Genomic DNA, 17,519 nt, shown 5'->3' on the forward strand with positions numbered 1-17,519 from the left:
CAGTACTTCGTGGCTTGGGGGGCCTACCACTCCATACCATAGTAGGCATGCTTTCCATAGAATTTTCTTGGCAAGAAAAACAGAGTGGTTTGCCAGTTCCTTCCCCGTGCCTCTGTAATTGGCCTGTGGACTGTAAGCTCCGCAGTTCACCCATTCACCACATTGAGGAAAGGGGGCTCAAAATATTGCTGTTCAAAATAGTGAACTGCACATAACATTAGGAAGTTTCTTCTAGTATTCCAATGGGATCTACTCTCATGTGATTTAAAGTAAAAGGTAAAGGTAAAGGTATCCCCTGTGCAAGCACCGAGTCATGTCTGACCCTTGGGGTGACGCCCTCTAGCGTTTTCTTGGCAGACTCAATACGGGGTGGTTTGCCAGTGCCTTCCCCAGTCATGACCGTTTACCCCCCAGCAAGCTGGGTACTCATTTTACCGACCTCGGAAGGATGGAAGGCTGAGTCAACCTTGAGCCGGCTGCTGGGATTGAACTCCCAGCCTTATGGGCAAAGCTGTCAGACGGCTGCCTTACCACTCTGCGCCACAAGAGGCTCATGTGATTTAAACACATGCAATCTAAATCTGTTCTTCTGTAGAAACAGAGAACAAGTCTTTACCATTTACCATGCGCCAGCCCTCCAAGAATTTGAAAAGCTCAATCATGTCCCCTGCTCATTCTACTTCAGGTTAAACATACTCAGTGGCTTCAGATCATAGTTGTTGTCATCTTTTGAACCAGTTTATCTACATCTTTATTAAACTGTAGCACCCAGAACTGGGCAAGCACACCAGATAGCCTGAGATTGTAAGGATTACTTCTTGTGGCTTAGATACTATACAGTCTAAAATTGCTTTAGCTTTTCTTTTGCAGCCACATCAAATACTGATTCCCATTCAGGTTATCATTTAATACCATATATTAAACAAGGTATCCTTTATCCCATACCTGTACATTTGATTCCCTTTTTCCTAATTCTCTTGGATTAATTCACTTTAGTTCATTTCCATCAAGCTTTCCAACCAACCAAACTAATTTTGAATTTTATTTCTGACTTCTAAGGCAGTGGTCCGCGCCTCCCTCCCCCCTGCCGTTGCCTGGTACTGAGGGCTCTACGGCCTGGTACCTATTTGCGGCGTGGGGGTTGGGGAAAACTGTTCTAAGGTGTAAGCTGTAACATCTCGTTTTGTGCCCTCTTTAAAGGTGATAAGGCTTCCTGCCACTTTTTCATCCAGGTAATTGGCAAAAATAAAAATGTTGATAAATACCACCACTACCCCTTGAACAAAGGCCTGTAGCATCTCACTTCCAGTCTGAGAGCATGGTTCTCCAATTTGTTGTGAATCCAACATGTTACGGTTTTATCATCTAGCTCATATTTAACTAGTTTGCTAGCCAAGATATCATGGGAGTTTTTGTCAAATGATTTGCTGAAGTGTGTATGCATATGTATATGTGTGTATATGTGTTGTGTGTGTATGTGTGTATATACACACACACATACACACACACACACATACATACATACATACATATACACACACATACATATATACATATTTACAGCAGTCCATGATCAACTAAGCTTGTAACCTGATAAGAATGCCGTAAGCTGACAGTACAATTCTAAGCAGCATTATGCCCTGGAGTTCAGTGGATTTAGTAGGATGTAACTGGTTTAGGGTTTCATTGTTATTCAGGCAGAAGTTATTCTGAACATATCCATGCAGGTTTATATTAATCACTACACTACACTGTTTTCAACATGTTTGCAGGTAGCTTAATCAATAATTTCATTTATTTATATACTGACCTCCCAGCACACTGGCTGACTTTCTGCTAGTATATTACCTGTTATCAAAATCAGAAGCCACATTTTGAAGACTTAAGAGTATTTGAGAGGGAAAGTTGTTACCAATAATTCCTGGCTATGGAGACCTGCCTTTCTCCAGTCCGGTGGTACCTGATCCTCCAGGATTTCTCAAAGATGATAGAATTTCTTGGAGTCCTTTAATACCCTCTCCCAGAATCAAGAATCCCAGGTATTCCCCAGCCATTTCTTATTAATTTTGTGCTACAACCCTATTCACTTACCATTCACACTGATTTTGCAAAATTGAACACAGTTCACCTTTTGGAAGATTATGGAAACATGATTATGGAAAGATTTGAGCATTTCCATCTTATCTTCATTACCCATTAACATTTTACCATGTTCATTGTTTCCTTCCTCTTCCTTTGAACACACTTTAAAATATTTTGTTTTGTTTTTAACATCCCTTCCCAGTCCCAGCTCATTTTGAACTTTCCTAATTTTGTTTCTACAGGCTGTAGGTGTCCTCAGTGAAGTATCCTGCCTTCCATTTCCAATATATGCTCTTTTTGACTTTCAGCTCATCTAAAGCTTTTTGTGGAGTCACATAGCTTTCTTTAGCTGGAATTGAAATTGTTGCACTTATGTCTTTAGCAATGCCTTGTTCAGAAAGTCCCACCTACCTTGGACTCTGATAGGTTATCTAGCTATGGAATCCTGCCTAGTATTTATCAATATTAAAATCAGCTTTCTGTTCAAATTATTGTTTGCCTGGGCTCACCTTTCCTTTTCCACAAGAACTTCAGCATTATGTGGTCAGTTTATCCAACATTCCCACTACTTTTACTGATTCAGATCCTGAGATGAGGTAGTCTCCCCTGCATCAAAGCATTCTTCCTGTCTAGAACTCAGGTCTGTGGTGGCTGATTATAGTAGTAATATATAAGGTGCATACTGTTGAACTGTGCCAAAAAAATGTTTGAGATATACTTTGCAAGATTATGCTTGGCTTAAAAAAAAGGAACACAAGCATAGCAAGTTTGGGTGGTTGTCCAAGATTACGTAAGATGTCTGCAGAGAATGGCATTACATTTCATAACCAAATGGTGAAAGTCAGCACAATCCAACTTTTGAACAGTCTTGGAAACCAGCTTTTATTAAAGCAAGCAAGTTGCTAGCTCTCATGGTTTACATTATGACATGTTTGAAAGTATTTATTTTTTTTATTTCTTTGAATTTGTAAGCTGCCCTCTCCGCCAGAGCAGACTCAGTGTGGTGGTATCATGTCCCATGTCAATCTCTGGTAGCTGTCCAGGGCTGGAGGTTGGTTCCTCCACTCCATCCCTCCCTTCCGGGTTCTTTCCTGTTTATGCTTCGCATCGCTTGTGAAAGGTGAGCAGTATCACTGTGTACCCCTTTGAAAAGCTGGCCATTGTTAATTTATATATCAGCTCTTTTCTGTATCCCTGGAATTAGCCTTTTTTAAAAGTTCATTTTAAATAGAGTTAGCAGCAAAGGATCATGCATAAAACTTTGTAATATTAAAATACAACAACAACAAAAATCACAACAGAATGAATTTTCTTGACAGGACTCTACTGGAAAATATATGGATCATATTATGTATATAGGTATGGAACCTTTTTCATTGGAATAGGATCTTGATCTGGTGATTTTCTGAAGCTTTCCAATTTTATGGTTCCACCTGGCATGTCTCGTATTTTGCTTACTGGTTGCAAACCGAGTTGTTTTTTTTTTTATTTGACCATTAACTGTTTAGGATCATCTCAAGCCTGTTAATTGGGTTATGTTTTGTGTAATTCAGAAAATACAGTACAGTGCAGTAGTATTTGACATGCATATTCTCATAGATCCCAAATTTGAGTTTCTCCCTGTTCCTGCCAACCTGTCCTCACTGCTCTCTGCAGTTTGGTGTAGTGGTTAGGAGTGCGGACTTCTAATCTGGCGAGCCGGGTTTGATACTGCGCTCTCCTACATGCAGCCAGCTGGGTGACCTTGGACTTGCCAAGGCACTGATAAAGCTGTTCTGACCGAGCAGTGAAATCAGAGCTCTCTCAGTCTCACCTTCCTCCCAGGGGGTCTGTTATGGGGAGAGGAAGGGGAAGGCAACTGTAAGCTGCTTTGAGACTGCTTCGGGTAGAGAAAAGTGGCATATAAAAACCAACTCTTCTTCTTCTTCTGCTCAGCAGACAATTGCACAAATAAACTGAGCAAATTATTCAATTATTTATTATAAATAAAGTCTCCTTGTGGCAAGTCTCCTTGCTGATTAAAATACATTCTCTTATTTGAAGAGTTAAAACATTTTTCTTCTTCCCAGAAAAATGAATAGGTTGGCTTCTTATTAATTGCTATTTTAGATGGCTTGTGCCATTCTAATCCTTTCCAAACTTCCAGAGTTCTTGTAGTACTCTAATTAGTTTTATCTCCAAGTCTGAATCAAGATATTGCTCAATCTGAGGATATTCCCATAGCCAAAATCACTGTACATTGCCCAACTTGAGATTTCTTAATCAGATCTGAGTCTACAGACAAAACAAGGTTAAGGCAAGCAGATACTTGCACATATATGACAAACAGGGGGGAAGGTTTCCTCTAGGCTCTTTTAAGGGACCTCTTTTATGTCAACTTGGCATAAAATGGAACCAATGCACACTTAGACTGATTATGCATGGGCCAGGAAAGGCGGGTCAGCGCCTGCATGCCAATGGAGCTAATCCACGTGTATGCATGACGTAGGTGCCATCCAGGCCACCTCCCGGTCCCAGCCTACTTAGGGCCTCTGATGGCCTGTGGCAAAGGGATGCAGAGGAATCCATGTTCCCTGTCCTACCACAGTAGCCATCAGAGGTCCAATCAGAGCAGACTCATGCACAAGGGAAGAGCCACGCCTTTGAGGCTCGGCTCCTCCCATCCATCTACGGTGCCCCTGCACAAAACGTCCCGTTCAGCTTCGCAGTACTACAGAGCTGAATGGGCATTTGTACACTATGCCACTGTCCCTATGTAGTGCGGTGGGACCTCCATGCCCTTGCCCCACTGCTGTTGCCACCGCCACAAGGTGCGGCGGACCCTTCCCAGCCCCGAGTTGTATGTACACATGCCCAACTCTGGGGCGGACCGTGTGTGCTGGGGGATTTCATCCCCTGTGCGTATGTGTGAAGCGGCGGGGCATGCTGCCCTGTCCCAGGGGATTGGCAGTTGCCTGGTGTGGCCGCCATTGTACATAATCAGTATCTGTGGAACATATGAAATTATTCTAAATTAAATTCTCAATGTTCTGCTTTTCTGTAACTGCCCCTGTGTGATGTTCACCCAATCCAACCAACAGAGAAGAAATTAAATTACAAAAGGTGTGCTTTCTTTGGTGACTTTGACTGTGGTGGGTGGGGAAAACTTCTCCATTATTCCAGCCTAGCCTGTTTTACCTGCCTGACTCTCAAAGTTGAGCGCAATCATGCTAACTGAGTGTTCCAAATTGGATCACAAACACTTCACATGTTCTGGTACTGCTGCCTGGGAACTGTAGTTTAATCCAGTATACTTAATCTGGCGTATGTCCAAATGCTGAATGATGCAGCCGGTTGCCCAGTACCAAAGCAACACATTGAATTTCAGTGGGAAAGGTGAGCTACAAATAAAGTGAATAAAATACATATGCGTAAAAGATATCTGATGTTAAATTATGGCTCTGGGACATATAAAACACAAAAGCCCACAAAATGTCAAACATGTACCTACAGGGTCTACTTGGCCAGCTTCCATGCTCAGTATTGCCAGCTGCCTGGGTGCAAAGCTGTTCAAAATACTGGCCATTGCAAAGTGTAAACAATTCATCTGTACAATCCTGTGGGAGTCCTCATGGCTTAACGGGCATTGCAAGCAAGGTGATTTTCTTTTGCTTGCCTTATTTATGAAAATGGATCTTCTCTATGTGTCCATGTATTGTTAGGCATTTACAACCTAACAATACCTAACCAAGCTTGGTTGATGATGTGGATAGCCTATAGGCAATGAGTCAGCCTGAACATTAAATTGCATGACTTTTGTCATACTTTCCCGACATTTCATTACTTAATATTTACAGTATGAATGGTGGACCAGAAAGCTTCAAGATGATATAGTGCTCTTGAAGGGACTTTTGATACCCTTTCTCCAGTCACACAGCCTACATCTCATCCCCCGCCGCCCAACTTGGGTTTATAAGTAGGACATTTGCTACCCTTCTCATCTCTTGATACTAGTCAAACTTGCAATGTAAGTCTGTGCAGGATTTCTCCAGTCTAAATGGAGTAACTCTGCATAGGATTGGACTGTTACTTACTTAGAAGTAATCCTTGAAATATATGAAAGAACTGGGAATATCTGAGCCAACCGTGGCTGAGCATCTGCCTCTCCCCATTTTGTGAAGCTTGGGCTTTTAACCTATGGCCTTGAGTCAGCCATAACTAGCAGAACCAGCCCCAGCCCAGGGTAACTTCACAATTCATCACCTGCTTGAAAAATCTACTCAGTATCCATTAATTTGTATATCTTTTTGTGCAGTTGTACTTTTTCTTCTCATGTTGCGAATAGTGCTGCACAGCCAGTATGGGAGAAAAACTTGGATATAAATAAGACCACAGTATAAAGATACTTTGCAGCTAAAGATATTATAACTTCAGCAGGGGAATTCCGTCATTTTTTCTTATCTGCTACACTATTTCCTGCATAAATGCTTTATTCTTTGCTCATTTTTCTTATTTTTAAAACATTTATTAATCGCCTTTCTTCTGAAGTTCAAGATGACTTGCAATATAGATAAAATACATAGAATAAAGTACACAAAGAACATATGCAAACCATATAAAGTTCAGAGGTAACTCAACAGGCACCACCCTTCTTTTAATCTGGTTTAAAAGCCTTCTGAAAAAAGATCAGCCTTTAATCCTGCCTGTAAAGCCTGTAGGGACAATTCAAACTTTTCTCTGTGAAGGAAATAATTCTTATTATCTGTAGAAGAACACTGAATGAAATTGTCCAGAACTTTGGGGCCAAATGTCACTCGCTCTGTAATTCCTTGAAGAGTTCTCCAGAAGCTCCTGTTTGTGTTCTTGGTCTGTGTCAAGTACCAGACAATAGACCAAGAATCCAGAAAAGTTGGAGGTGATGGTGGCAGGTAAAGCTAATGCCTTAGAGCAGTGGTCCCCAACCCCTGGTCTGGGGACCAGGACCGGTCTGTGGATCAGTCAGTACCGGGCCATGGCTCCTCCTCATCCTCCTCCCTGGCTGCTGCCTCGGGGGCTGCCACTCTGCCGCCGGCTCATCCTTAGTGCTCTCTGGTGGCCACCATGGCTGGGGCTCCCCCTCAGCGTGGCATGCACAGTTGCTGTTGGCAGCGCCCCCCAGCAGGTGGTGGGAAGTGGCGCTGGCAGGAAAGCAAGTGGAGCAGGGGCTCAGGCGGCAGCAAAAGACTACCCGCCCCTAGGCCTTAGTAAAATTGTCAAGCGTTGACCGATCCCCGGTGATAAAAAGGTTGGGGACCACTGCCCTAGAGGGAAATAGTAGTGAATTCTATAAGAGCTCCCCAGACTCTCCCAGCTTTCATGGGGGGTGTGGAAAGGATATATATTAATATAGCTGTCAAGAATGTATTTTTTCAACTTCATTTACCTCTCAAGTTCTGTAAACTTAGCTGGTCTACCATAGTGAGCCAAGCTACTGTGAGAGCAAGGCTAGGTTACTGTAATGTATTCTGCTTGGGGCCACCCTTGAAGTTACCTCAGAATTGGTTCAGAACATGACTGTAGGATTTTTGACTGGCCATTTTGTACCTATAGTTCCTTTCTTAAAATCTTTGCACTAGTTTCCAGTTTGTTTTTTATTCAAATTAACTAGAGTGAAAGCCCATTGTAGGGCAGTCAATGGGTGCTAGCATGAAGGAGGCGGGCAAAGGCGGCAGGGAGATCCTCCCCCCACAGACCTCCAGTGTCTCCGTCCGCCTCCTCCAGACATGGTGCATGCCATGGAGCCCATGTAGGGGCTTGGAGATCCCCCCTCCCCTCCTGCCAAAGAGGTCCAGCGGCTCCAGCCGCCTCCTCAAGCCCTGCCAGCAGGACTCTTGGCTCCCCTCCCTCCCAAATGTTAAAGGCCTGCCCCAGCTCAGCGAAGCCTGGGAGGCCTCTTACGAAATGCTCCGAGGCTTTGCCAGGCTGGGGTAGGCAGGTCCCTCAGCCCCCCTCCCCCCCGAAGGCTAAAGGCCTTTAAACTAAAGAACTTTTAACCGTGTAGTTAATTCAGTCCCTTTTATTTTGATTAACAGGCTGATCTTTTATTATTTCTAGACCACAGTGCTTTCACTTTTGTGAATGCCTCTAAATCCCTTTTTGTGTGTGTGTGGGGAAATAAGATATAAATATTTTAATTAATAAATACAAATAATAAATAAGTACAAAAATGGTTGCAAATATGGGCAAGCAGAAAAACCCTTACAACCTTTGCAAATTGCAATTAGAGACAAAGCCATTAATTTAAATTGGCTCAGGATATTAAAAGGTGTTGGCTCCTACCCCTGTCAATTTTCAATCTGCCTGTCTGCTTCTCTCTGGTTATTACTTCCAATTAATTAACTTTGTAATAGTTATCATGCATCTTCCTTTTACTGCCAATTTCTTTGCTGCTCCAGGTGATGATGCAATAGAAAATGAAAAGGCAACTGTTTGTTTTGAAAATTCTTTTATTATTACTTTACAATTCATAGCCTCTGCAGCTGGGCTGCTCTTCCAAAACATTATTATCCATTCATGCAAATAACATAGTTTAAACAAGTCATCAAAATACTAACAAACTTAGTTTGGCTTCTCTCTATATGTATACATTTCAAGTACCTGTGTTTACAGTATAGGCTTTCTACTGCTAAAGCGGTACTCAATTTACATTCTGGATTTGGTGTAAACATATTATTACCCTCTAACACTTCAAGTAAAAAAAAAACAATTGCAGGTGTGGACGATGTGACTGAGTTAAAGTAGATAATATTTTTAAAGTATCACTGATACAAATCAAACATTTTGTAATACTGGGGCATTGGTCATAACCAAGGATTCTCTTGGCAGTAAAACAGGCAATTATGCAGGCAACAAGCAGGAGCATGAAATAAAACAAAGTTCTATTTGTCATAGCTGGATTAAGGATGTTCTCACAGAAACAGAATTACTTTTTTTAGATAATCTTTATTTACGCTTTTGTGTAAATTGCTCATAATTAAGGTGACCAGATTTTAACATTGGTAAAGCAGGACACCATTGACCAGGGAGGTTCTTGATTAAAAATTTGGTCTATATGGAGCAACTAAAAGTTTCATAGAACACAGAACACAAAAATAGTATTGTAATATATATATTTTTTAATTTCAACATAAGTACAATTTGCCAGGTGCCCCCAGATGTCCCTCCAAAAGTGGGACAATCTGTTCACCTTACTCATAATAGCATTATGAATATTTTCTTCCCATACAATGTCCAGTTTCTTATAAAGGAAGGGCAGTGCAATGCAGAAGCAGATTTTAAGTAGAGAACCCTCTCAATCAAGGGCAATAGTGTGTCTGTTTAAGAAACAGTGACAAGGTTCCCCTTCACATGCTCTTCTACGGTGTGCTCTGTTGCCTTGCTAAATGCAACAGTATAATTTTGAAACTATTTATTCCGTCCATCCAGCATAGTATGGATTGCAAACAAATGCTACATTTTCTGTTGGGTTTTTATTTGTAATGTTCCACCTATGCCCATAGCAGATAGAGCTATAAATCTGCATAACAGCTATTTTGTCTCTCTTCCCTGGAAAATCAGGTCTCTAACATCAACATCATCGTTTTCCACTTGGGGGCATAAAGAAATTAATTTTCTCAGCATCAGATTCACCGTCTAAGCTAGGAAGAAACAGGAAACAAGCTCGTATTCAGAACCAAAGAAGTGTAGATTTCATCAGAATCTCTCAAGTAAGTCATATTTCATGAAGTCTAGTATCTAAAATTACCACTGAACATGATTTTTTTTTACGGTATAGGTCTGTGCTTGCAGCTGTAAAGGTGAATAGTCAATTAAAACCAAAACAAAGCTCCTTTCAGCAGCAGGAGGAACTTGGGAGCAGTTTCATGTAATAAGGATAAGGATTTGATGCTGCTTTGTCATACTGGTCAGAGCAAAGTGGCCATTAAATAACTGCATGATATAATAATCAAAGTGCCTGGAAATATTTTTGACCACTTTCTGAAATCAATGCAAAATTGGGTGCATAAGTATGTAAGTGTCTAATGGTTGGGAAGAGATTTGATGTTCTTCGGTTTTCTCATGCAAAACTTGAGCACTAGGTAACATAACTCCACCAAATTCAACAGCATGCAGATACCTGACACAGCCAGCATGAAAATAGTAAACATGGTTTTCTCAGTGGGTCGGGAAATAAAACAGTCTACTATATTTGGACAAGGCCAAGCCTCACATTTCACTAAGCGTGGCATTTTGTACCCACGGTACATGAAATAAAAGGTGTACATGAAGACAGCTTCGAAGATAATTCGGAAGAAAATACTGCTGGTGTATGTCCACCATAGCGGGCCCTCGATATGAAACTTTTGCCGTTTCAGATTTTCAATGTCAATTTTTTCTCTGCACTGCCGTTTCTTCTCATGCTTTCTGTAGGCAACGTGCATTGCCACCAAAAGTGCTGGCGTGGACACGAAAATGAGTTGCAGAGCCCAGAGTCTAATGTGAGAAATGGGGAAAAACTCATCATAGCAGACATTTTTACATCCAGGTTGTAGAGTGTTACAAACAAAATCTTGTTGTTCATCTCCCCAGACCTTTTCTGCAGCTACCACAAGAATCATGATGCGGAAAATAAACAGGACAGTAAGCCAGATCTTCCCAATGCTTGTCGAATGTTTGTTTACGCCTCCTAAGATGGCTTGGAGCGATCCCCAGTCCATGGTTGTGTCTACGTCCTTTGTCCTATTAAGACAAAATTAACACAGCAAAATTAACACAGCAAACATGGATATCAGGCACAAAGAAAGAGGAAAACTGAGCCCATTTCCAGAAAGCACTGAGGGGAAGAAGAGGAAGTGGAGTCATAAAGAAATAAGAACCCCACTCTTTTGAGAAAATTAGCTTTAAAACTTTTTGTCTCTGCTACAACTTTATTCATTCAAATAGCCTTAATAACTTTATGTCTTTATTTAGAATTAGAATATTTCTATTCCATCTCTTCAGAGTTCTGCTCAAGCTACCTTATAGTAAAAACCCAAATATTGGAAAAAACCCAACACAAACAGAAATAAAACTATAAAACAGAAGCAAACCGTTAAAAAGCCGAGAAGATAAAGCCTGGGTAAAAATATGTCTTTTAGTCAGGTGTCTAAAAGTAATTAAAGTAGATACCAGGCAAGCTTCAAGTCAGAGGGTGTCCCAAAGGCAAGGTGCCACCACAGAAAATGCCCTGCCTCTAGTCACCACCCACCTAACCTCTGCAGGGCTTGAAAAACAGGTTGTAACAGTATACGTGGGTATTCTCATTCTTTCTCTCTTTGTACATCCACACATATCAGTACAGCTGGCTAAACAATTATGTGGATACCTAACAGTTCTACTCCTAAAGGAGTATGTGAAAAGCAGACATATAAACAAAACGAAAGTCCTGATGATAGTTCCACTGGATTTTTCTGATCTGGTTCCCTGGAAAGAATCCTTTAAGAAGGCTGTTCTTAATGTTATAATTAGAGGCTGGTTAGTTATTCTCAAACTGGAAACTTTGGCTTTTGAACACATGGTGTTGCCTTCTACTGAGTCTGTCACTGGTTTATTAGGGTCAGCATTGTCTACTCTGACATGCAGTAGCTCTTCAGGGTCTCAGGAAGAGATCTTTCACATCACCTACTACCTGATCCTTTGAACTGGAGATGCCAGGGATTGAACCTGGGCCACTCCCGTGCAAAGCAGATGCTCTGCCTCTGAGCCGCAGGTGGCCCTCCATCACTCCATGTCTTTTTCCAAGTACCAATCTGATGCACTACATATTAGAATGATAGAGTTGGAAGGGGCCATACAGACCATCTAGTCATAGAATGATAGAGTTGGAAGGGGCCATACAGGCCATCTAGTCCAACCCCCTGCTCAACGCATTAGGTTAATCTGTAAATACACGTGTATTGTTTTATTTCAAAATAATCTTTTTGGCATTCTTAACACATTCTGCTCAAAGGATAGTTCCAAGAAAAGACAACCTCAACTAGCTGACTCAGTCATTATGTGAGCATCAGGATTCCTTTAAAAATAAAAAATAAAAAGCAGAAGTAGGCAGAAGATTCTGGTTTCCACCATTTATCACTGAAAATTATAGCCTGTGTTTAACTACATTCCAAAGAAGTTTTGTTAAAAGGGAGTGGTGATTTCTGCCAGTTTCCCCTCCTTCTGTAGAGCCCCTGAAGGTCACTGACTTCCATTAACTAAATTTTGGAGGAGGGGGCTTTAGTGAGTTATAGTAGTGGTAGGAAATCAGCAGAAATAATTGCCCTCTCTCAGGATAATTTAAATGCCCTTAAATCTTTGGAACCACATGACTGGATAAAAGCTAGGATTGTTAATTGTAGATTGAGAAGTTCCTGGATATTTCAGGGCACAGCTTGGGTAGGGTGGAGTTTGGGTACAGAAGAACTCAACATGGATGTGATTCCATGGAGTCCACCCTCTGAAGCTGCCATCTAATCTCAGTAGACTGGAGATGAATTGTACTTCTGGGAGTTCTCCAGATTCCAGATGGAGACTGGCAACCCCAATACAGACTTATATTCATAAACATATGTTTACTATTCTTTCAGAATAAAGTTTGATCATCTATTTGAGGCTTCTGCTACTTCACATGCAGCCAGTCGGGTGACCTTGGGCTCACCACAGCACTGATAAAGCTATTCTGACCAAGCAGTCATATCAGGGCTCTTTCAGCTTCACCCACCTCACAGGGTGTCTGCTGTGGGGGAGAGGAAGGGAAAACATTTCTAAGACGCTTTGAGACTCCTTTCAGTAGAAAAAAGCAGCATATAAGAACCAACTCTTCTTCTAAATGTTTAATACTGTTGATGGATAAAATGACTCAGAAAAACCTGAAAGATTTGTTAAAACAAAAGGCAAGTTGCCTTGTGGCATTTATGGAAATGCTACATTGTGGAGACACCCAAAAAAGGAGAGGAAGAAAAACCTATTCAAAGATATTTAGTTCTATCTGTAGTTGAGAAGTATCCGGTTATGAACATTCTGTGGCTGCCGCATCACTGCTACCTATTAATGTAATTCTCTGCTGTGAGCAGTGTAGTGTAGTGGTTAGTGTTATGCTAGCAGTGGAGAGACCCAGGTTCAAATTTTGCATTCAGTCTCTCAGAAGATTGTATGGAGGAGAGGAGATATATGAATACTGCTCTGAGATCTGTACAGTAAGAAGAGAATAAATATGTAATACATCTATATAGCTGCTTTTTAATTATTTATTACTAATTATAGTTTTAATATTTATGTACCACCACTCCATAAACTGCACAAACTACAGATAATGCAATAAAACAAACTAGAGATACCAGCAGTTATATAAAATCAAACAAAAAATGACTAAAAATAAAAATTACAAAACCAGTAGATGCTGCTTTTCTTATATGCTGCTTTTCTCCACCAGGAGGAGTTTCAAAGTGGCTTATAATTGCCTTCTCCTCTCCCTACAGACGAGGTGAGGCTGAGAGAGCTCTGATATTACTGTTCGGTTAGAACAGCTTTATCAGTGCTGTGGTGAGCCCAAGGTCACAAAGCTGGCTGCATGTGGAGGAGCGCAGAATCGAACCCGGTTCACCAGATTAGACATTGGCACTCCTAACCACTACACCAAGCTAGCAGCAGTGGCTTAAAGTAAACAGGACACAAATGAATTTTTTCAAATTATAAAGAACAGAGGGGATACAACCAAACTATCGAAGAGAAAGGTACAACAAAAGTTTTTGCATTTTGCCGAAAGATACTCAGCAAGGAGAGGAGGGATACTCATTCCCCAAGGAACCCTGGGAACTGCAGTTCTCTGAAGAAGATATCCACCCTAAATTATAATTGTTAGCTTTTCTGAGGGAAGTCATGACAGTTAATGGATATTAAACTGATGTAAGGTTAGTGGCTCAGTGGGGAAGCATCTGCTTTGTAGGCAGCAGGTCCCAGATTCAAGTCCCCAACATCTCCAGTTAAAAGGATCACGCAGCAGGTGATATGAAACCTGAAACCCTGTTGCTAGTCAGAATAGACAATATTGACCTTGATGAACCAAGGGTCTGAGTCAATATAAGTCAGCTTTGTATGTTATGTACTCTACTTTGTACTGAGATTCAGTAGAGATGTATTCTGCTTTGAGTAGAGATGTACTCTACTTTGTACTGAGATTCAGTAGAGATGTACTCTACTTTGAGTAGAGATGTACTCTACTTTGAGTAGAGATGTACTCTACTTTGTACTGAGATTAGCCTTACATAACTGAAATGTCTGTTTTTATATGCTACTAATCTTACTTTGGTTCTAATTCAGATTAGGCATGCCTTCAGCCTTTTCTTTGTTGGGGCTGAATGCTTATGTAGAACAAATTATGCAACATCAACAGAAAAAGCTCAAGTAGAGCATATCACAGCACCTGCCTTTTCTAACTATTTTCTACACACAGTGGCTCAAGTAAATAGTGTGGGTTTCATATAGTTGACACAGCCAAGGCCAAACCAAATTGCAATATGCACAAATCTCGGCAAGTTGTGACAGGAGGGCTTGACTGGTGGCTTTAATTATGTAGAATAGCTCTGAGGAAGATTGACGTGGCTTTGATGAGGAAAAAGGGCAGATTTGGGCTCAAGATTTAAAATACCCTTAACTATGACACTGAAATGTCAGCTTCCTTCTTTATTGACTCTTCCCTCTGCAGGATTAGTTTTGGAAGCATTCAGGTTTATGACCACAAATCATATACATTTCTGCTAACCACCTACCCAGTGTTGTGTAACCAGAACACTTTCAAAATACTATTTGAATTCTCACATAGCTCAGAACCAAAAACAAACAGGAAAAATGATTCAGGAGTTTTACTTTGCCATCACATCAATGAATTACATTTTGTCAGTGGTGCAATGTGAGAATTGAGAAATAGAAAGTTCCTTGTAAAGGAGGAAATCTACTTGTATAACTGGTCTAGAGAAGTATAAGATAGCTGTCTTGGAAACTTACTGAAATTAAGAGAAGTTCAGGTAAACATCTTTAATGCTCAGGTATTAATTTTCTCACCTTCCACTAGACACTGAGGTACAGTTGTTTATTTTCCCATTTGTATACTGCTCTTCCAAGGGGGCTCAGGGGGGCTCTCAACAATAATGAGCAGTAACAATAAAGCACTAAAATTAATATATAAAATCCTAAAGTATAATTAATTGAGGTTAAAAATCTAGCCATTTTAGAAGGGCTGCCTCCTCTCTAGCAAGAGAGGGGCAGATAAAATGCATTCTTAGTCATCAGTAGATTAGTATGAGCTGATGTTCTGGGAGTTTTAGGTAGGGAGGCCAAATTTTTTGATGGTATTTCTAGGCCCCAAACATAGATCTGGCAGAACAGCTCCATTTTACAGGCCCTGCAGAACTGTCTGAGATCCTGTAGGGCCCTGATCTGACTGGGTAGGGTGTTCCATCAGGTTTATTTTTAAATATATGTAAGAGAAAATATATTCAAGTTGCCATTTGTATATCAAAAATGTAAGACTTTTCTTGACAAAATATGTAAAATGGCTTGCAAAGCAAGCCAAGCCATTATTATTTGGTTTGTAAAGTCAGTTAACTCAATCCAGTAATCTATAAGCATGACAGAAAGCATTTGACCACTGACTACTGTTCTCACTCAAAACAATGCTGTTGCAAAGGGATTGATTTATGCAGGGTTTCTCTGTGGAGGCAGGCACTTTCATGCATGCTAAAAAATATGCAATTTCAGTCCACCAGCAACCATTTGCCAGTGGATTTTGCCATTTCACAGAGTAAAATCCAGTTGCAACGTGCACTGAAAATGGATTGATAATGCATTATTTTGTGTTTATTATGAAAGCAACCAGACTATAAATAATACAAATGCAGAATTTTCTCTCCACTTGGATTACTACTAATGACAATCCACATCACAGTCAGTGTTTCAAATATTGGATAGGAGATCTACCAATGAAATCGCAGGTAGTATGGGTGCAATTGCATTTGTACAAACTGGAAAGGGAGATACGAATATGTATGTATATGCATGAAAACTCTCCTCTCAACAAAGCATTTCTGTTTTGTGCCTGATCCTGCTTCCTTTTCTCTTCAGTTCTCTGGGGAAATATGAGGCAAACTGCTAAGGAATAATGAGAAAACACGTAAACACGGAGCATGTGGGACTTTAATTTTAAAAAATTCACCGCAAATTGGAAAGCCTTTAAACTGAAAACAGATTTGCTGGGTATTAATGTATGTCCTTGGAGAGCAGCCTCTTGCCCCAAGGAAGAAAATGGGTGTTCCTTGCTTCATGGGAATGTGGCATGCAAAAGTCAAATTACCTTTCATGACTTTCCATCTGGGGAGCTGTTGAAGCATGTTAACGCTTTAGTCACCAAGGGAACTATTTGTTGAGTCACTAAACTCCCAGAACTAAGAGGGGTCATTAATGGGATCTCTCGCCCCCACACACTTGTGTATTCAAACATTAAAACTCTAAAGCAGTAGGTTCCCAAACATTTTTGGGCTGCTTCCCTCTTGACTCCCAGGCAACATCCCTGTTGCCCCAAATACACACATCTTTCCTGGTGTTAGGTCTACTGCAAATTCAAAACATATTATATTGCCTATACTTCCTTTTTTGAGAGAGGGAGAGAGAAATAAGCAGTGGAAAATCCCATGGCCGGGAGCAAGCAGAAGAATTTTCCAGCCTCCCAAAGATGGAGACATTTGGGGAAGGGTTGCCAACCCTGGGTTAAGAAATTCCTGGAGTTCTGGAGTGGATCCTGGGAAGGACTGAGTCTGAGGAGGAAAAGGAGCTCAGCAGGAATAGGATCCCATTCAGTCCATATTCTGAAACTATCGTTTTCTTCAGAAAGCAAAGCAGGGTTGCCCCTGGTCAGCAGTGGAATGGGAGACCACCAAGGAAGTCCAGGGTGGCTCCTACCCAGGGGCAGGCAATGGCAAGTAACTTTAGAACATCTCTTGCTAGGAAAACACAGCTGCAGCAGAAGAGTCAGGCTGCTGCTCTCCTGCTGCACCAAAATTCCCCACCGCCCCACTGGATCCTTTCACCACCCACAGGGTGGGTGGGTGGGGGTACTCCTCACTTTGGGAACCCCTCCTCTAATATAAAGGGAGGGAGAGATGGAATATATGATGCGCTGGTGATTAGTCAAAGGATCCCCTCCAGTGCATCTTCCCATGTGCTAAAAATTCCAGAGGGCTTCCTTTTCCGTTTTTTTTTTAATAGATGCATCAGTGGTAACCCTCTTAATTTTTTCTTCTCCCCTAGTTTTACCTAAGCTATCTAACACAATTACAGAAAGATTCTCAATTTCCCAACAGCACTTAATGGGGAGAATAGTTCATAATATGCATTTACAACTAGCAAGGCAAGAGGGCTGGAACATCTCA

The 17,519-nt window shown here is 41.1% G+C and overlaps 1 protein-coding gene across 1 annotated transcript; it reads right to left on the bottom strand.

Moving 5' to 3' along the window:
• Nucleotides 1–9,805: 9,805 nt before the first annotated feature.
• On the bottom strand, nucleotides 9,806–10,796 carry GJB2 (gap junction protein beta 2). Its single transcript, XM_077341663.1, has one exon. The coding sequence runs from the start codon at nucleotides 10,794–10,796 to the stop codon at nucleotides 10,119–10,121; it is 678 nt and encodes a 225-aa protein (XP_077197778.1). The 3' UTR covers nucleotides 9,806–10,118.
• Between the last annotated feature and the right edge of the window lie 6,723 nt (nucleotides 10,797–17,519).

This window comes from Paroedura picta, chromosome 6 (assembly GCF_049243985.1).
Source record: "Paroedura picta isolate Pp20150507F chromosome 6, Ppicta_v3.0, whole genome shotgun sequence".
Taxonomy (NCBI): domain Eukaryota; kingdom Metazoa; phylum Chordata; class Lepidosauria; order Squamata; family Gekkonidae; genus Paroedura; species Paroedura picta.